The sequence below is a fragment of the Falco punctatus genome, assembly GCF_963210335.1.
Source record: "Falco punctatus genome assembly, chromosome: 6".
Classification (NCBI taxonomy): domain Eukaryota; kingdom Metazoa; phylum Chordata; class Aves; order Falconiformes; family Falconidae; genus Falco; species Falco punctatus.
Window position 1 is genome coordinate 10602018 of NC_137585.1, and position 21678 is coordinate 10623695.

Genomic DNA, 21678 nt, shown 5'->3' on the forward strand with positions numbered 1-21678 from the left:
GCAATAAAGATCTGGTGGTCCCCCAGGATGACAATTTGAGCACAACTCAGCAGTGCACTCTTGCTGCAAAGAAGGCCAACCATATAGCGTGCTGAATTGGCAAAAGAGTAGCCAGCAGGCTGAGGAAAGTAATTGTCCCACTCCATTTAGCTCTTCTGAGACTGTATCTAAAGACCTATGTCTGGTTTTGGACTTTTCAGTACAAGAAAGGCATTTATATACTGGGAGAAGGTGAGCATAAAGCCATCAGGATGGTTATGGGGATACAGCTGTTACATAGGATGAAAGGCTGAAAGAGATGGACTTGTTCAGTCTTAATTAGCGAAGGCTAAAGATGTTATTGCTGTAGACAGCTGCCTAGATGGAGGCTATAAGAAAGAGTCAGTGTCTTCTTGGAGGTGCAGAGTGATAACAGACACAGATAGCAGAAGCAACAGACACAAGTTGCAACAAGGGAAACTCCGATCAGAGAAAAGCTCTTCACAATGGGATCGGTCAAACGTTACAGTAGATTCTGCAGAAAGGCTTGAAATGTCCATCTTTGGACATTATCAAAACTTGACTAAACAAGGCCTTAAGCAAACTGTTCTGAAGCTGGCCTTGCTTTGAGCAGAGGGGTGGACTGGAAGATTTCCAGAGATCCTGTCTAACCTATATCATCCTACAACTGTGTTTAATTTTAATACCATAACTAGATTATCTTTAATACCAGCACTGCTGAACAGTGCCCACGCTTCATTCCTTTTTCTTTTTGGTATATGTGTACCTACAATTCTTTGGGGGTTGTTGTCAAATTTTGCAAGGGAAATCTAAAAAAAAAAACTAACTCAAGCAGGACTTTTGGCAATTCTTGTTTACTCCTGTGTTTTCTGTCTCCCAAGATATGGTTCTCTTTGAACAATCCATTTTCCTCCATTGCTTTTTAATATTCTGATTGCTTTCAAAATCCTCCTTAAAGGAAAACATTCAGTTATCTCAGTAATCGTTTTCAGTAATTCATAAAGTTTTTCTATACAAGTGTTTTCTGTATGATTTTATAAATTTAAATTCAAGAAAACTGAAGGCTTGCCCACTTCTTAGTTCATGATCACTTCAGACTACTTAGTTTTGGAAAGAAATTTCCTACATTTCTCAGTATTGCTACTAAAATTAAAAACTTCAGCTATAGCCTGAGGAAAGTTTTGCCTACCATTTAACTTAAGGCAAAACAACTCAGAATTATTTAATCCAACCTTATCAACTTGTTGTTTTAAAAGTTTTGCTACAACTAACATAGACAGTTATTTCAGCTGTGGATATGCACTTCAATTTGAGATTTCTTTCTAAGATAGTGACTTAAAAAAGCAGAGGGACACAAAAAAGGACCAGAAGTAGGGAAGTGAAAGCTTCCCTAGCCAGGTAAGCAAAAAATGGCAGGTTTGCCAGGTGAACAACAGTAGCAACTGTCCAATAAGTAAAGATAAGTTTAAAAAAAAAAAAAAAAACACAAAAAACCAAAGAATAAAAAGATTTCTGTAACTTGAATGATCTTAGATGACTATCAGCATTACTAGTTACTGGTTTATTACAGACAACAGGTCGTTGCTAAAGTTCTTTTCCCACTTAATAGTTTCTTTTCCCAGAATCTGCCTTGGATAATACTGTCAAATTGTGACAAAGACATAGTTGTGTGATAGATGCCTAGAGGGGCACTAATCCTTTTTTCCTGCATTTAGACAGTGTCCTCTCCCTTTTCCAAAGCATCAGACTATGTAGTTCCTGATGCTGTCTATACTTTTGAAGGCATATATAACCCTTCAGCTGTGCATTTACTTTTTGCAAAGATGTAATGCCTGCCGTCAGGCTTGGATCATACCAATCCTTTCATCAGGTTACCACAGTTCCTTTTAGAGAAAAATGTCTTATTGTGCTGTTGTTTCAAAAATCTGAGCTGATAAATTTTCAGGAAAAAAAAAAAATCCAGAAACTTTCATTGACAAATCTTGACAAACTAGTACTTGTTCCTTGATACAGTTTTCTACCTTTTTCTAGCTAAACATTATGAAGTGCATCATACTTATTTAAACAAAGCTAAGGAGTAATCTGCTGTCCAACCTTTTCCATAAGCAAATCACTTTATAATTTAGAACAAAAGAGAAGAACTACCTGACTTCAGGAAAGCAAAAACAGAATAGCCTGTTAGGATGATTGGGCTGTTTGAACATGCTTATAGAATATTATATTTGGGAAGTCTTTCTATGCAGATGACAGTGCAAGAGAAAGCAAACAGTAAAGAGTTTATAAAGGTCTTATCAAGCCATTGTGAAGCTGAGCAGCATTGCTGGTATCACTGGGCTTTGCTTTAAGTTCTAGTTGGTCTGATTTACCTCTTCTTACAAAGTTCCTTATTCATTCACTGAAAGGTCAAAATGCAAGCAGATTTTTTTTTTCCAAAATACAAAAAAAAAATCCCTTTCCTCCTAGCCGTGCTAGCTTGGCATGGTTTTTTCTGAAGTTAGCGGTCACCAAATGATAAGATAAAACAAAAGCAAAATCTAGCAGCTCATAATTTCAAAAGGAAAAAAGAAATCCCCAAAACGCACCAACCATGTTTATGGGCTTCCTTTCTCCTGTGAATTATTGTTTGCCTGCTGCTGTGGTGGTGCGCTGCTTTGACTGTTCGTTACTAGTTTCTCCATCAGAAGGTGTTTCAGCACCAGTGTCCAGCTTCCAACAAAGCAGAACAAAAGAAGCAGAGCACAGTAGTTGGGAGAAGGGATAAATATTCTTTACACTAGCCAATGAAAAACAAAAGACAATATAAATCCCACTCTCAGGAACCATCAATAAGGCAAATCCACACAGAGGACTGCATTTAAAATGTGAGGCATTCTTCTGCAAATATAATCAAGATGTTCAAGACTCAACAGTATAACTATCAAAGTATTTTTTTTTAATCTGGATTCTCATTAGCTGAGTTATCTGCAGCAGCAGTTTCTCAGCAGATCTGAGGGAAGATGCATAACCACAGACAGAAGAAGAGCAGGGAGTAAGAAGCTTTATGTCACAGCCAAGATATTTTGATACTGCAGTTATGGCAGCTAGGATGTGCATCTACATAGCACAAGACTTCATGAATTCCTAATCTCCATCTGGAACACAACACCTAGTGCAAATTTGAGAAGGGAGGGAAGGTATCAAGCCCTAGGTGTTCCCTGTTAGTTATTTGCCATTCCTTCATATCTGCCTCCTGTCTGATAATCCAAAGTAGTTATTCACTTTGAACACTTGCACTTTCTGTCTATCAGACTCTTAAAGCAAGAGATGAAAACAAAAAATATATATACCAGGGCTGGTGCTGCTGGGCAGCATCTCATGTTAGACCTCACATTTCTGCAGGGTCAGGTGGAGTGTTAATACTTGCTGCTTGGTCCCTGTGTTATCTACAGTCAAATAGCTCTTCAGATGGTTCTCCCTAGGTTGTCTCTCAAAGGAAATAATTTTTTCTTTTGTTTATGAGGTATCTAAGGCAGAGAAACAACATAGCCAGCCTTCCTCCCTCCTTTTGTTTCTATAGAGAGGAGCACTCAACCCCATAGTTTATCCTCCCTGTATGGTCTTAGTGGAAATAACAGAACCCTGAAATAGGGCTGGAAGGGCTACATTGAGGTAGTTCATGTGAGCTTTGAACACTACACTTACCTATGGGCACAGGAGAGCTGATACTTCATCCCTGGAAATATCCCAACCACCTTTCCTCAATGGCTCTGGAGCCTGTCAGTGATGTGTGTATGTCTTCACCTCACAGGGCCATAATCACTGGCCAGACAAAAGAAAGGCCAGTGATCAAAAATGATCCTGCTCCAGTTGCTGCCTCTCAGGTCTAATTTTTTGAGAACTTGTTCTTTCAGTCCTTGCAAAAAAAACCCAAAAACCTTTAAAGGTGCTTTTTGAGAAGGCGCAGCTGGCCAGATTTTCAAAAGTGCTCAGCTCCCAACATCTTTCACCATTCTCAGTGGGAGCTATCAACTGTTAAGCTCTTTTGAAAGCACAGCCATATATAAAATTAAACTGAATTGAATTTAATTTATCCTCTGGCCTGCATTCCAACAGCTGTGCTTAGTGTTATACCTCAAGCTTGTGGATCAGTAAGCATTACGCCTCCCATCCCCAGCCTAAATGCAGACCCTCCTAGTCTGTAGGAAGAATGTGCTCCACAACAGCTCATCTCTTAGCAGCCACCTCTGCTGAGTACCTGGGCTCCGCCAGTGCATCTGGTAGTGACTCAAGGTTTCTCTTCCTTATAAAACTGCAGCCCAACGCACTTGGCTGGCTTGGCAGTGAAATGCTTTGGCATGCTGCATGAACTTCAATTATTTTTCAGCTGAAATAGAGCATAATCCTTAGTGAGTTTCATTGCATACTGCTAAATCATCGCACTGGGCCGCTCTTAAGGACTGTTTCACATTTAGCTTGAGTGCATGCAGAACAGCACTGTGTTGGTACAAAACTCCAAGAGAAAAATGGGAAACCTGGATAAACTTGCTTGCTGTAGACTTGGGACTCTCCAGATTTTCAGGCTAGGCTTGCCAGGGTTCCTTGGTTAAGTTTCATCTGGTTGGATGGTTTTTATTTTGCTTGCCTGAAATTTCTACCTCCTATACTTTCACCAAAAGCCATCCAGGGATTTAAAGTACTCTCCTAAACTCAATATGGTCCTTTTCCCTACCAAACACTTCTGAATGCAGCTGGCTGACCTGTTTCTCATTGGAAATGGTCTTGCCATTAGGCATGACGTGAAAGATGATAGCTCTCCTTGCCAACAGTCAGCAGTTTCTCACAGTCCTCGTGGCTCTCTGAAACATCAAAATGAGGAGCCGTGCTAATGCCTTGTACTCTTTTGGGCATACCTTTATGTGAATATCGGGTAGAATAGCTGGGTACCACTAACAATTTGACCACCTAAGGCCTTTCTGCCTTGGAATTCTTCTAGGGTGTCACAACTGTTCTTCCACAAAACAAAATATTTAGACAAATACAAGTGACTAATCACATCAGTCCAGCTAACACCGTAGGCAATGCAGCTGCACATTCATTTGAACTGTATTTAACCACATATCCCATTGCCTGCAATGATTGCCCCCAAACTCAGTCATAACTGACTCTAGAGAGGGGCAGCAGGATGGTCAGAATTAGACCAGAACAAGGGTTTAACATGTGCTTCTAAGCCCATCAGAAGACCTTAAAACACCTAATAATTACACAAATATTAGCCCTAAATTACAGTACCGCACTGAAACTGTAACATTCTGTGAGACACAGCTTTTGAAAACAGTATTTCAGTGAAGTGTTTATTTGCCCACTAGCAAGAAACAAGAATCTGAATTAGACATTTAAGACAGTAATTAATAATGAGCAGATACAATCAGTGCTGTTGAAATTTGCCAGAGAATGAAATGTTCAGCTCTAACAATTCAAACCTACACAAATTGTTCTAAGACTCCTGTTTGTACTGAGTGGACACGCTAGGATCTAGTAGAAGAAACAGATATGTCTCTTAATAGTTGGTAATGTCTTAGGGACAAAAAAACCTTGGTCAAATGTTAAAAATACTACTGAAATGTTTGGAACTGCAGTTAGCTGTACTGGAATTGCAATGATAGCTTCATTTTTCATCAGTGTACAAACTAGAACTGCATTTTATAATAATTCTTTCTATTTTGTAGCCCCTATAAACTTTATGAAACAAAAAAATTTGTCCCACACTGTTCAAAGACATGGCAAACACAGGCCAGTACCAGCCCATGTTGCAGCAACAGTGAAAATAGAATGAAGGTGAACTTCTGCCCTATAAGAATTAGGGAGTAGGAAAAGACTCAGCATATGCATTTTTAGGACTGAGATGTTTTCTCATAAACAGCTTTGATGCTTCTGTCCAATGGATTACATCAAAAAGTATGCTGAAGTTGAGAATTTGGACATTCAGAGGTTGGGAATTCCAAAATCTAGTCAGAAATTCATGACAGAAAATTCTCATCTGAAGAGTTACTGTTTTATACATCTGTAAGCTACTGGAAATAAAAATTTACTAGACTCAACATTAGAAATGCCACCTATAACTAATGGCTAAAATACAATGGGAAAGAAATATCTAGAAGAAATGCACATACATTTCATATGAGTAGGTTGATTTTTTTTTTGTTGCTTACAACTTGTATTTGCTTGCTTGTCAATGTATACATTATGCAATACCCAGATACTATTTAGTGCTTTAATTCTGAAGACAGTTAAGTGTTACTTTTAGCTTCACTGGTTAGTTAATTTTGGCTCTACACAAAAGCAAAGGAAATGGCAGAAACTCTAAACACTGCTTAGCCAAACTAATACCAAAATCTGTATTTCATATATAGAACCTCTTAGATCCAGGGGGTGTTTTCATCTCTGCAACTAGTGATGTTTATCTTCTCTATCAACTGCACTGCTTCATATCAGAATATCCCTGCAGGTCAGTGGTTTTATTTAATTTGTATTGAATTCTTACATTTTAAACAGCAGCGCGTAAGCAGTCATCCCAAAAGGTCTGTAATTACAATCTTTCTACCAGATCCAAGAGAAACTGTAGTAAGTCCTAACACTCTTTCAGTGCTTTCTGAACCAAGACCAAGTATGTAGCTCTTTCTAAACCAGGTTCAGTAAGAGTTTATGTACATGCATAAGATTTCAGGCATGCATAACTGCTTTTAAGGCAGATATTAGTCACATAGAATGGGAAAGGATGAAGGAACACATCATGCACTTACCAATGAAAAAGTAAATCCAAGACAGAAAGGAAGCGTTTATTCCTAGTGACTACGTTAGAACCCCATTACCAAAAAATAAAAGGTGTGTGAGGAGAGGTGGAGTATAACATGAGAGTCTCACAACAAAACAGCTCTTAGGCAAAGCTCTGGTTTGGCACTATTAGTCAAGACAAAATATATGTATTATTCTGCTGTTGTGACAATGCATCAGGACCTGCATCAGCAGGCAATGCTGACAAAATCAGCGAACAAGGTTTTATTTTATTAGTTCAGTCTTCCCCTCTGCCACACCACCTACAAGTGTTTTGGTTTTTTTTCTCCCTTACAGAAAAAAGCTGGCACTAGGAGATGGGGTGGAGAATGTTAGAGCAGGTTTTGTTCACTTTTCACTACTGACACAGCTATAGGTTCTGAACAGTTCAATCTACATTGCTTTTGGCCTTATATTTCCTAAATGAGTATCAATTAAGTTGTGTAAGTTGTTTGTAATTACTTTTCTCCTCAAAAGCCTGTGATAGTTTTTATTCTTTCATGATATCCTTTTCTGTCCTTAGATTTTAGCCTTGCTTCTAACTCTGCACTTTAATTACACAGGCTGGTAATGCTTCAGCTTGATGCAAATCCATTTAGACTATCTCTTATCACATAGTACAAAACTAGGAACATACAATTCTGTAAAAATCCAAATACAGTTTTTAATTTATGCTTAAATGTACATTTATTATTTATTCAATATTAAGCATTCTGGAAGTTAGCCAAAACAGCAATTTTCTGCTTGCTTTCTTCTACAATCTGTTAAAAAATCTATCCAAATTTCTGCTTTACTTCAGTTTTCTGCTTCAGTTTTTGTCACTGTGAATCTGCTCTAGGTTTCCAATTTAGTAAGGAGAAAGCAAACCAGAAAAAGTGGTCTTAAACATCTGTGATATTCCCTGGCTTGGCACTTCGGTGAAAAGGGGCCTCATTTTCATCAATAGTAATTTTATACTGGAATAAATGAACAGATGAAAACTTGGCTTTTTAATGTGAGCCTTCTAAACCCTGAAGAACAGAATGGCAGAACCCAGCCATGCTGTGCTTATTTCTGTAACTGAACTAACCTGGAGTAGGAATAATTATTAAAAAAAAATATAGATTTGTTTCTTAGATCCATTGGGAAACAAAATCTGTTAAGAACAGGACTTACCTACATTCTAAAGCTTTAGACCCTCAAAAAAATTTAAAATTATCAGATCACTTGATTTCCCACATTCTCCACATTAACTTTCTTCAAGCAAGCTATTCCCAACTCCATAGCACCTTTAAGTCCTTTTAAAGACACAGAGCAGGGAAGATGCATGTTGAAGTTCATCAGACATATTCAGCAGGACACTTTTTTTCACTACTGCGTAGCCTGATACTTTATCTCATTTCACCTGGATGAACCAAGTATGCACTTAAACACATGGAAAGATGAAGCACAGAGCAAAAGAAGCCATGCCACACAGCAAACCTCAACTGCCGGTTTTGTGTGTAAAAGGAGACTGGGGGGGGGGGGGGGGGGGGGGGGGGGGGGGAGGGAGGGGAAGAAATATTAGGATCAGAAGTAGCAAGCAACAATGATAAAGGGGGGAAAGCCCTATGGTATACCACCTGAAATACAAACAGTGAAAAAGCAATCACAGAAATAAATTAGAGAAGACCAAATGAACATGACCTGAGTTCTAGCCCCATCTCTTTCACAGGCGGTTCTGTACACTTTTAGAAACAATGAGAAATCTCCTCTTGCCCTGCAGCGATAATGATGTGCAATGAACTCCTTGTCCTGCGCCAGAAACGAAGGCTGTGTAGGAAGGCATGCAGAGCGTGCAGGACTCCCTCTTTGCCAGGTACACACAGAGAGCTGCCTTTCTCTCTCCTTGGACTGGGTAAGCAGCTGCCCTCCTTACATCACACTGTGCTCTACGTTTGGTTAATTAACAAAAGGAGTATGGAAAATCATCACATGAAGAACAGCAGAAAAGAATGAGGCACAAAGCAACAAACAGCAGTGGCGAGAAGGCACTGTAACTCTATTGCCAAATCAACCATTTTAAAATCAGATTTTTTTCTTTAATTAAAATTTTAATAACCATTTTCCAGTCGCTTCCAGTGAAATATATTGACTTATAACCTGTTAAATATGTGATACTACCCTTGTGGCACAACACTGTGTGGGTTTACTGAAGTACACTGTTTCCCTTCCTTAGAAAATCAATTATATCACTAAAGAGACACCAGCTTGGATGGCAGGGCTGTTAATCTGCCTTTAGTAAACCCGTATTACATTTTGTCCCATTCCTCAAGTACTTCTAGTAAAGCTCCAATGACATTTTCTTTCAAAAGGTACTTGTTGTCAAACCAATCTGTCTGCACTGGCCTGGATCATTTCTGTCCTGCATTTCACAGATTTGCACAACAGCTGCAGTTGGAAGGGACCTCTGGGTAGCATCTTAGTTAGATACTTTATGCTTATAGCTATTATATATATTCTTATAATACCAATGCTTGAATCGGGGTCGGTAAGAGCAGGTTTCTCAGGCCTTTGTCCAGTTAGGCTTTAATTATCTCCAGGGATGCAGACTCCACAAACTATCTCAGCACCTTGTTCCTGTTTGACCACCGACAGTTAAGAGAGTTTTTATTACATTTAAATTGGAACTTCCTGTACTTCAGTTGGTGCCCACTACCTCTTGTCCTTCTACTGGACATCCATGATACGAGCCCAGTTCCATCATCTTTAATGCCTCCCATTCAGGTAGTTGAACACATTGATAAGATCCTACTGAGCCTGCTCTTCCTGAGGTTCAACAATTTCAGCTCTCAGCCTTTCAATGCTCCAATACATTAATCAACTTAGTGACTCTTCACTGCACTCACTGCAGCATGCACGTGTTTCTCTTGTACATGGAGGTGTAGAATTGGGAACAGCACTCCAGTATTCCTGTGCACCAGGAATGAAGAGAGAGGAAGGATGCCCTGTCTCTATCTGCTGGCAGCACACTTTGTAACACATCCTAGGAGGCTGTGAGCCTTTGCTGCAAGGGCATGTTGCTGGCTCGTGTTCCACTTGTTCACCAGAGCACCCAAATCCTTTTTTAGCAAAGCTGTTTTCCAGTCAGTCATCCCCTAGCCTGCACTGGCACAAATCTAAATACAGATTATACAGCTGATATCCTCCCATTCCTTTTTTCTAATTAGATTCCTGCCTTTGTCTCTTGTGCTAAAATCATTATCATCCTATAGAAAAAGTATTATCTTTGGCAACTAAAATCTTTTTTACTGCATAGATGTATTAGTTTGGAGGGAGTGGCATGGGGTGGTGTTATCATTACATTTAAAGACTTTTCAAGTATTTTTAACTTCCTTTTTAAAAGCCTAATAAAGAATTCCTTTTTACAACTTTTTATTTCAACTTTACAGCTACAAAAAATCTTTCTTAATCACTGTGTGCTGTCTTCTAATATCTGATGTGTTTTTTGAAGTGATTAGGGCCAATTATGTCTGGAGTACTTTCCTATTTATTTTTTTATGCATGCTTTGGATGCAAAGTCACAATAACTTTTAAAACTTTGAAATATTAAGCTTCTTCCATGTTCAACTTCCAAAGCTCTTCAATCCAACATACCTTTCTTTTCTCAAAGATTACCTTAGTGCACTAAAAAACTTCATTTACAGACTATTTTTTATTTATGGGATAAGGCATATTTGCTGTCAGTACAGTTTGCAAAATAGCAGACCATTTCAAGAAATCTGAAACAGTCTTTTATCTAGAGTTTTGCTGGTTTGCTTTATAATGCCTGGTGCTATGACTCACAAGGATGTAAGGACACTTCCACAAACACAGTCCACTTTGCTTTGTATGTACCAGTTAGTTGACAATGGAACCAGTGAAACGAAAAATTAAATCAATATTTTTATGTTCAGTGTTTATGGAAAGAAGAGTTCTTTGAAACTCTTGTTTGCTTTATCTGCAAATTAAGAACACTCATTCCTCATGTCTCTATTTGATAGTCTTTCCCTTTTAAATAATGCCCAAGAAGATCACATTAATTTTAATTTTCTTGTTATTCTATTCAGCATCAGTTTTGTCAAGAAAGAGAGTCTTTTCCATATAAAGGATGGTTTACATAGTGTTTGGAAGATATCCATTAGACAAGCATGACTAAACACAATAAGCTATTTTAAATAATAATTTACAGTAAATAAAAGCACAGGTTTTCTGTGTTAGCAGTCATGTGGAAGGATGCGTAAGGTAGTACCTTATGATTGTCCCAAATCCACTGTCCCAAAAGGCCTTGTAAAATCTCCCTGTTGATCTACCTAAGTATAAGTTGCATACACAAGGACAACAAGCAAAATAACAGTAACGATGAGTATTTGCTTCACAACAAATTCAAGTAGCAAAAGGCTCTTTACTTACACAGTGTGTTTGGGAACATCTCAAACCTGAAATTTCAACAATATATTGCATTGTGAATCAGAGAAACTGGATTAAATTCTTCCTCAGAGTTTCATTAGATCACTGGCCTTGGTAAAATTACACCTAAAAGCATTAAGAGCCAGTTAACTGAGCCCTTCTAGGGAACTTACGGATAGGCTGGATTTCCTCTATGAGAATTTTAGGATAATTTTACCATTATCACCATACTTAGCTTTAGAGAAGGCAAGGGACGTGCTAGCCCCCCCTGTACATAGCCCACAGCTAGTCTGCAGAGGAATCAAACTAGATCCTACCAGAAATGAAAGCAGTCACAGGACTGCCTTACCCACACCACCCAGGAGCACTCGGTTCTTTCTCTTGATTTAAAACCAACAGCTCACAGTGAAAGATCTTGCCTCTTTTGTGAAGATTCTCTACTTTTGATTTTAGGTTGTGTTAACATTCAGTTAATGAGAGCTGACAACTGAGTCTGCATATTTCAGCTTTAAAGTGTAAGCTTTCAGCGGGCTGTCTCTGAACTGAGAACTGGTAGTCAGTGATTGCCCGGTAATTAAGGATGGGATCTCTTCCTCCTTCACCGCATAGCCACTGCACCTTGCTGTACTGTGGGTAAAGGCACTAAGGTAAAACAGACAAAAAATATAGGTAGTGGTGTGAAACTACAAAATGCAAAACGAGGAAGGACAAATAAAGACGTATCTTTGGAGGTGGAGTAAAAGAAAAGAATCTGGGAAAGGAGGGGAATAAAACTAGAAGATACCATGACAGCAGCTGCAGAAAACAGGAATTGCTATGAAGGAAGGAAGGAAAGGCTGAAACCAAGCAGTGTGGGAGTGGCAGTAGAGGAGGAAAGAGATGCAATGCATGGGCCAGAATTCCGGGGGAGAGTCACCTGACTAAAGGATGTTTTCTGTAATGCATTTGGCAGGAAGACAGAACTGAAGCTGTATTATTGATACAGCATTTGTAAAACAAAGCAGTCTGAGATATTAAATATTTTCAAATATTACACTAGGTTAATTTTTAAATATCCATTTGAAATGTGAGAGACAAATATCAACACTTTCAAAATGGTATTTAAGTTGTTTCAAGGAATGAGGTCCAAACTATTTTCCAGGCAATTAATGTCAGTAAGAAAATCAAGCACAGAACACGAAAATCAGGTCCAAAAGAAGCAGAACAGAGTGTAACACTTGGTCTGCTGTTATCTGTGCTTTCTCTAAGCCGCTGTACTTTGTTATGCAAGAAAGGATGGCAACTGGTGTCTATGGGTTAGGGAAGGTTTTCAAAGAACCATCCCATTTTAAAGCCACCAGGATGATCTTCACTGTTGTTTAGGAAAGAGGGCTTTGTAGGGGAAGGGATTACACAGACTGCCATGCCAGCAAACTGCCCATTTTAAACATCAGACTGATTTTAATCATAGGATTTTAGCTAAATTTGGCAATAGGGTTAAGGATAGAAATAAATTTTAAAACTGTTATTGTACTCTGACGTTAAACAGTTGTAAAAGCTTTGTAGCATCCTACTTTGATTTTCAGGTTTGAATTCATGGAACTTTAAGAAAGAAGAAAACCACGTGGAGGGTTGAATTTTGAATAATTATAGTTACCTACAAAGCAATAGGTAAAGGCACATACATACCACTCCATAATCTTTCAGTGCACTCCTTAACAGAAGAGAATATTCACTAGAGGTTTCTATTCACTGTTTAAAAAGGTAATAGTCCACCTTTATTTATATCATTAGCTATGCACCAGTCTCTGAAGCTAGAGTTGAAGTATGTCATTAGAAGTTGTAGTAGTCTATGCATGCAAGCAAGCTTCACATTCTCAATACGTGAACAATAGATATTGAAAGAAGCAGTGAATCTGGCATTGTGTATTAGTCACTGAAAGCCTACTCTCACTAGATTCAGTTGTACAATACCCAGATAATATCAACAGGAGAAAAACTTGACTTGACTAACCTGGTAAGAAATCAAGTTTATCTATTACGTGAAATACCATGGTGTGAAGGAGCTTTCAAACATAATGCCATCTTATCCCTAAATAAGTGTATCATGAAAATCAGCAGAGCAGCAGAGAGGGGTTTTTCAATTAAACATGGTAATAGCTGCAGAAGTCGAGCAGTTCAACCTGACTTCTTCAGCTCTTTAAGCTTGGAGTATGTGGAATTTCAATCTTCATGGGATGGATGCCCAAAGGAATATAATGTAAATGCAGTTTGTTTCTTTAGATTTGCAGACAGCATTGCAGTATGCATCAAATAAAAAATTCTTGGCAACTAGCTTAACTGACTGTTGTTTCCACAGCCAATTTGTGTAAATTTTGTCCCAAATCTGGGCTTCTGTTTTGACCTTGGAGATTAATAGAATGAAATTTGCCCTATAAATATGCTCAACAGAAGGTAAAAAAATATACTCCAAGATACAGGAGTTTGTCACCAGCACACAAGAAAGGGAAAACACTCTATTTTTTCTTAAGTTTAAGTATCTGCATTAAATTAAAACCCAGAAGACTTTGGGAAATTTATTCTTCAACTTGAGATTTTACTGTAACCCTCGAACCTGTTATTACACTCTTTGACTGGGTACAAAGTGATAGTAAGTAATCTGCAGTAACTGCAGACTTAAGGACTAATACTTTATTATTGGGCAGAACTCCTATTAATTTCAAGTACTGATGAATAGGACCTGCAGGAATGAGTCTTCGCATTCAGTTTAATAGCAAAGAGACCTGCATCATCTTTAATGTCATCAATAAGAAGCTTAGACCTCAATTCAAAAAAGCATTTAATTGTATCTGTGTTCAGGACGCGAAGGCATGTGCTTAACTTTAATCATACGCTTAAGTCTCGGTTATATGATTAAACAATGCAATCTGTAGTACTGCCCTAGAAAGAATGCTTCCTTGAGCCAAAATCTTAATAAGTAACACAAATAAGACCAACAAACAGCAGCCCTGCTTTCTCTTGTTTCTGGGTTCAAAGCTTTCTTCTGAAAAAGACCACCAATTTTTATTTTGGCAGAAAGAGCATCACAAGCGTAAGATACCTTTTTCTTAAAATCCTGGCTCCTATTTGCACTGTTCATCCTCCAACAGCTGCACAAAAAAGCATCCGGTATTCCTAGATAAGCACCATTTTGATGTCTAGACAGAAAAATGATGATTTATTCCTTTAAAAAAGATAAAGAGTGATTTCGTTTACCTGTAACTTTGCAAAAGTGGAATGGAAGCTGGAGGAGCAGGCTGATGTTATTGCGAGGCTGATTTCTATCACCTCTGGAAGGATGCTGAGATCAGGGAAGGGCCCTGACAACCACGGAAAGAACAGTTTTGTATCCATCTTCACAAAAAGGACAAAAGGATAATCAAGGCGTCAGCCCCACTTTGGTCTCTTGGAAACCCATTTCTGAGCACATAAAGAAGTAGGTGACTGCCAACAGTCATTACGGATTTACCGAAGGTGAATAATGCCACAGAATCTGATGGCTTTCTGTGAGAAAATAACTAGACTTGTGGAAGAGAGGAGATTTGTCAGTGTCATTTGCCTTGACTTCAGCAAAATACAAGTTCAAGGGACTGGTTCAGAGGGTATTATCTTATGAGTGATACTCTACCTGGAGATGTGTAACAGCTGGAGTACTGCTGGGGTCTATGCTAGGACCACCCTTTTTAACGCCTTTAAGGAAGGATCTGGAGGAGGAGAGCTCATCAGATTTGCAGATGACATCAGACTGGGGAAAGATCAGTTAATATGCTCAAGTACACGGCTGCCAATCAGAGGTGCCTAGACAGGCTGAAGGAACATGTCTATACAAACCTCATCAACTTCAACAAGGAGACATGTGAAGACTTGTCTTTGAAACGGAAAACTCCTCGCAGTAGTACAGACTACTGAAGAGGCCCTTTGGTGTCTGCGCAGACAGCAAGCCTAACATAAGCCAGGAGTGTGCCCTGGTACCAAAGGCCAACAGCACCCTGGGCTGTATTAACCAGTGCTTAACCAGTGGATCCAGGGAAATGATTACCATTGCTTCTCAGCACTCATTGGCCTGCCTCTGAGACACTGTGCCCAGTTGAGGGCCCTCCAGTAGAAAAAATAAATCACTCAACTCATGGGAGTCCAGCACAGGGCCCTGGAGCACTTGTCCAGTGAAGAGAGGCTGAGGAACAAGGCTTGCTTAGCTTGATTAAGGAGGTCATCAAGAAGACGGAGCCAGGCTGTTCACAGTGGTGCATGCTGTGAGGATGAGAGACAACTGGCATAAGTTGAAACAAGAGATGTTCAGGCTGGATGTGATGAGAAGCTTTTACACCACGAGGAAAGTCAGGCAGTGTCCAGAAAGGTTTTACCATTTCCATCCTTGGAGGTTTTTAAGACCCGACTGGAAAATACCGTGAGCAACATGGTTTGATATCATAGCTGACAGTCTTTTGGGCGGGAGTTTGGACTAGAGAAAATCCTGAGGACCTTTCCAACTTGAATTATTCTATGATAGTGTATTTCTAAGCATTTTCTCTCTTCATATCAAGAGTATTGGAAGACCTACCTCCTCCTGAAGGCTGACTGGAATAGAATGCTAATTATTGGAGCACAGAACCGTGGCTAAACATTGGGTTCATTTATTTGATACAAATGAGAAAATCCCACCTATTTTCAGAGACGGGGAGCAAGTGGGACACTTTTAGCTGCATTTTTTACACAACTCAAAGATAACCAAACTCCAAGACAACAGTAGAGATGCAGTTTGAAAACACATCATACACCCTATAGTGAAAGAACCCATACATCTAAATAAGAACACACTGAAAGACCAAGTCAACATATCTTTTTGATACAAATACTGCTTGTGAATACTCTGGTATAAACACAGTACAACCCAGAACTCAAATATTAAAATAATCAGAATTATAACATTTACCCTTCAAATGTGACTTGATCCAATTAGCCAAACAAATATTGGTACAAAGAGAATGAGATTTCTCTCTAAGATTGTCATCATAAGTGTCCTCATTCTTCTTCACTCATTCCCCATATTTTCATTTTCAAGTTAGTGATACAAGAAATAAGTTGAAAAGAAAAAAAATATCATTTATTATGTATTCCTTTTACTATCCCATATGCTTGGAAAATTAAGTTATTCATTAAAGTAAAACAGTGAAAGAGGCTGGAAAGACCTGGGCCAATTTAAGACAGTGGATCAAAAGTGATGTTTTTATCACGTTAATAATAAGGTTCAATAAATGCTAAAAAAATATTTTATCAGTATTAGTGCTTTAGGAACTCTGGGTTTACTCACAGTTCTACAGTTCTGATTAATCAAATTAGCATTTTTGACCAACTATCTTGGTTTCTTCTACAGACTTACAGCTAATATATAAAAAAGGTGTATTTTTTCTTTAGTTAATCTTATCAAAGACTTGCTTAATAAAGAGGTGGACTCTAACACCTACAGTGTTTCTTAGGCCCTGTGGGAAATTTGGTTATGCAAAACTGGGTAAGGAACCAACTAGTAGCAAGAATTACTATTGCATGTTTCAAAATGTTGAAATTTTTTAAAATATACAGTATTCATCAGCAATGTACAATTCTACTTTATATTTACCTGTATCATCCTTTCATCAGAGACCTTCCTTTTCAAACCAGCTTGCTTTAATTTGGTTTTTAACCAAAACAATGCTTTGCAAATAATATTTCTTTTGTTTCAATTACCAGCTGAATTAACAATTTAAATAACTTATTCTGCCACTTTCATATTTAAAATGAATTAAAGGCAAGATAGAATGCCAGATTCTATTATTCCCAGGGTTTGCTCCAAGGAAGGACATGAGCCAGGAGACAAGCTCTTTTTTTCTATAAAGAAAATTTTCCTTGAGAAATATGTAGAATGAGTTACTCTGTTTCCTGCCAAATAGGAAAGATAAGAATATATATGATGTTGCATCATGTTTGACAGATCAGCTGGACATTTAATGAAAGGGAGTCAGGGCCTGATCCATCTCTCCCAGAAATGACTGGAAGGCTTTCTTTCCATCAACTCCAGTGAGAGTTGGATCTAACCCCATCTGCATGTTTTTGGGCACAAGACCAATTTTCATTTCCTGATCTGTGCGTATTTCTATTGAGAACATTACTATTACACAGAGGGAGGAACAACTTATCAGAAGATTACAAATATCCAACACCTTTTTTAGCTAACATTCTGCAGATACAGTAACTTTACCCTGTTTGTTAAATATTTCTATCCACATCTTCAATATTGTATTAATAAGATTATTAATATTAAATAAGAAAAACAAAAAGAATTACGGATTGTTTTATTACAAAAATTGCATCTGTCATATTTGCATGAATGTATTATCAGACACATGCATTCAGGCAGACATACATAAGCCTTCATGCCTGCTGCAAAGACAGAGTCTTTTCACGTGAATCAAGAATCTGTATATTGTGCAAGCCTTTATTTATGTGACTGCAAAGATTCAGATAGTGCTGCTGATCATAAGCCAGTTCACCGCAGGTTTCCAGGATGAGTCCCTTAGATTTTTAAAAAAAAAATTAAAAAATCCCTTGTCATTTTTTTAAATTAATGTCATAATTCATAAAGACTGTTTGTTTATGCATTTACTACTTAACCTGAGCCATTTCCTGTAAATGTTTCAACTCCTTTAGCTTTAAATTAATTCTCTTCCGAAACAGTAGAACCTTCAGGTGTCATTGTATGAGTAACTTCACACCAATCTTTTGTGAAGTTCTCTGAGCCCTCTTAGTTCCTTTCCCATTTTCAACATAACCAATAAAATATTTATTAAAACAGCCTGAACCACGCAGGGTGGTGTAGGCTTAAATTTTGTTCTTTGCTGATTACAGTAGCGCAACTACCGTAAGTAGTATTTGCATGAAGGCATATTGTATAACAGAAACCCCACTGGGCAAGAAATACATTAGATCTGTAATACTTTCTATTGCCAGTCTCATCAAGATGATTTGGAATTTTTTGCTTGGGTAAAGTGACTCATATGTTTACTGGCCCTGACAGGTGTTGGGCATCTTCCATACTCATTAAAGTTAACGACTTCAACAGTAGACAGGGAAAAGTGCATGTTGAAGTAGGTTTCCTCTTAACGGGTATTCCCAAGTTATCATTTAAGGGAGTATGTAAGCAGTGTTGATTTTCTTCTGCAATCACAAAACCAGCCCATAACTAAACCCCTATCCCTTCATTGCAAAAATAAGCCAATTAGCTTCACAGGGACTCCTTGTTGAAATAAGGCAAGGAAAAAAACAGCACTGTACACAAAGCTTTTCACATAAAAGCTCAGTTTCTTGCCATAAAACTAGTCACATCCTCACCGGAACAGAGGAATTAACATACTGGAAAGGAGCCAGTAATTTTATAGAAATATATGCCTTTACGTAAGCTCTAAATCAGTATTCTCACAATAGCCACAGCTCTGGCATCATTTCTATCCCAACAAGCCACAGCTGCTGAACTGGAGACTTTAGACTTCATTTTAGGTAAGTAATGAAAAGTTTTAGGCAGCGGTGCCAGAGCCTGTCCTTTGATATCTGCGCAACACACTACAGTTGTTGACCAGCTACACTCAAAAGATATGCCTTTAAATTACACTACTTAGCTAAAAATATTCAGGCAAGAACTTCACAGAGACTTACGCCATGACATTAGACTGTCAACCAAGGTATGATGAGACTGAGACCTCACAGGCATCTGTGTATTCATACAAAACCAAGAAATTAAGAGGACTGAATCTTTAACTACAGAGAGACCTCTACTTTGATGCCTGTCCAGACACTAGATCTGCACTATTAAAACAACAAAGTCCTGTACCCTGGCTTCCACCCAACAAGACAGAAGTACTGAGCCAGAGACCTCACAGAAACCTGTGCCTTAATACTAACCTGCCATGCAAAAGCTCCTGAGCTAATAGTCTTGCAATGAGTGTAACATAAAGCCATCTGAAGGAGGAAAAAGAAAACATTAAAACCTCTAAAAAATAGGCAGATGAACTATTACAGTCTTAAATACTCTTCACTTTTAATGTCTAACTTTCAGGATCTTCCAAAGCAAAATGTAACTACATTTCAACAGCTACGTTGAAGAGAACAGTTCATTTAAAGAACTGGCCTTTTTCCTCTTCAGTAGGTCTCACAGAAACGTTTCTTGCCCTTATAATATCATAAGACATTGAGGTACAAACCACTGAGCAACACATCTTCCAAACCCAGACAAATGTGCTGTTTGCTGGAAAGAATTTGAGGTAGATCAAAAAAGTGATTGCAACATATTTAGCAAGCAAAACGTTGACTGATGGAAAACTGCTTTGAAGTTTGGAATATATTTCAGTAATTTGGGGAGACGTGGTAGTTAGTAAGTTGCAGGATGAATGCATTCATTAGAATTTTACCTTAATCAATCCAAATGAAAAATTCTGACATATGAATAGCTGTTTGCTCCCTATCAGTAACTGTTTGATGGCAAATATCACAGTACTTTAATTTTTAATGAAGTTTAGAAAAGAGATTGAGATGACTCTGAGAAACTTTTCCAGAAAATACTTCAATGACATAATGAACTAAAATATATATTTTTTTAAATTGGTTCAGAATTAAATGTTACTAAAAATCAGGAGGTTTGGAGTTCAAAATGCCTACATCAATTTCTAGAATAGGATTTTGTCTCCTTTAAGGACATTGGAGAAAATCTGCATACAGATGCTGCAAAAATTTGCCGTAAATATTTTCTTTCAGAGTGCTATTTTTCCATCCACATTGGCGCAAAAATTAACTGGAGAAAAAGTATTCCAGGAAAGCCTTTCCCTTCCTGATGTCTGAAAGGAGACCTTCCTGGTTTTGTAGTGCTGGATCTTTACATTGTTATTAGTTTCCACCTACACTCTTAACACTTTCATTGCTTTCTTTTACCTTAAAATAATTTCTGTTTCAATGCTGTGATTTCTGTGTCTCATTTAAGCAAGATAATGATCTAACTCTGCCTCGTGACTACAAAAGTCAAATATTCTACAGCACCAATTGCTGACTTGTTTCCAGATTTCACTTACTTTAAGTCAGAACAAGCTGAACAGCAGCAGCTGCTTTATCCATCCTTTACAGTCTTTGATCCTCACTTGAAAGGCCTGTTTAACGTGTAAGGGAAGATCTCTCCATACTGCTGTGTGAGACCCCCTGCTCATATTGGGCAAGATCCAAAGCCTATTAAAGTAATTGAGAATCTTCCCGTTGTCTTCTGTGGAGTTTGGTTGGGCTCAACAGGTGAAATGCAGCCTCACCGAGAGCGAAAGATTCACTGGAAATGGTTCACAATCTTGACAGTGATCAGCAGAACAAAAGGGATAATTAAGTTCTTTAATAAGCTGCAGAGCTAAATTTGTTGGACTAAACCTGAAATATGGAGTATTCTCCACTTCAGATACTCAATGATTAAACAAATTAAACTGTTTCCTTTTACCTGGAAACTGGGCATGGTTTCGGAACGCTTTGGCTTTGCTTGCGCATGTGGCATGCAGGGAATAAGCAACAGTTAACCAAGCCTAATGGATCAGGTCTACAGGGACTTATGAGTGCTTAGGAAACAGACCTCAATCAATTTTACAAGAGGAGACTGAGAAAAAAATGTTTACTCTTAGGTTTGAAATAGCCATAGAAAGCCTAAACACACGTCAATGTAAAAATGATATACCAATTATTATTTTTCCATTTATACTGGAAATGCTATCAAAACTTCACAACTGTAACTGTGACATGATTAAAGATGCCAATTGTACCTATGCAAATGAAACCACTATAGTAAAAGCTCTTTTCTATATTGTACACAAAGTTCTGAAATTCTAGGTCATTGCTATAAGAATTCCTGTGGTGATTATTGTCCTAATCATTCATCACTCTACAGATTAGATCCTGAACCACCCATCAACCATATTCCTATGCTAATTGCTTTACTTTGCAGAGCTAACAAAGTAATGACCTCAAAGCCTCTCAATGGCACTGCAGGACTGCATAACACCAGACCTCTAGCAAGCAACTTACAAGACTGATTAAAAGCACCAAAAAGTACCTTTTTCAAACTATCCATCAGAGACAGACAGAAAGATAATCACAATATGGCAAAACACAAATCCAATGTAAGTGACAAGACTAAGTTGCATCTTACTGTATTTGAATTTTCTGTGGTGATGGTTTTATTTTTCAGCTTTTTCTGCAGCAGTTTGGTTTCATACTCTGGTCTGGCATGCTCCTGAAAAAGAAGAAAAAACAAACAAACAAACAAAAAAACAAAAAACATTAAGTGTGTGATTATGATTAAGAGCAAAGAAAAAAAAATGTAATTTCTGTCACTTATGCATGATCCAGATCATAAAGATGATTCAGCACCAAAGCACCTTTCAGACTAGG

At 38.1% G+C, this 21678-nt stretch overlaps 1 protein-coding gene across 7 annotated transcripts in view; it reads right to left on the minus strand.

Annotated features, from left to right (window-relative positions):
* ANO2 (anoctamin 2) overlaps window positions 1-21678 on the minus strand; it is a 209877-nt gene that overhangs the window by 88679 nt on the left and 99520 nt on the right. For all 7 annotated transcript variants that reach the window (XR_013928773.1, XM_080391425.1, XM_080391424.1 and 4 more), the window contains one exon: window positions 21437-21520. Coding sequence is in view for 6 of the 7 variants with exons in the window: in XM_080391425.1 (XP_080247551.1) it covers window positions 21437-21520 (84 nt within the window). In the remaining variant the exon portion in view is untranslated. The remainder of the gene's footprint in view (window positions 1-21436; window positions 21521-21678) is intronic.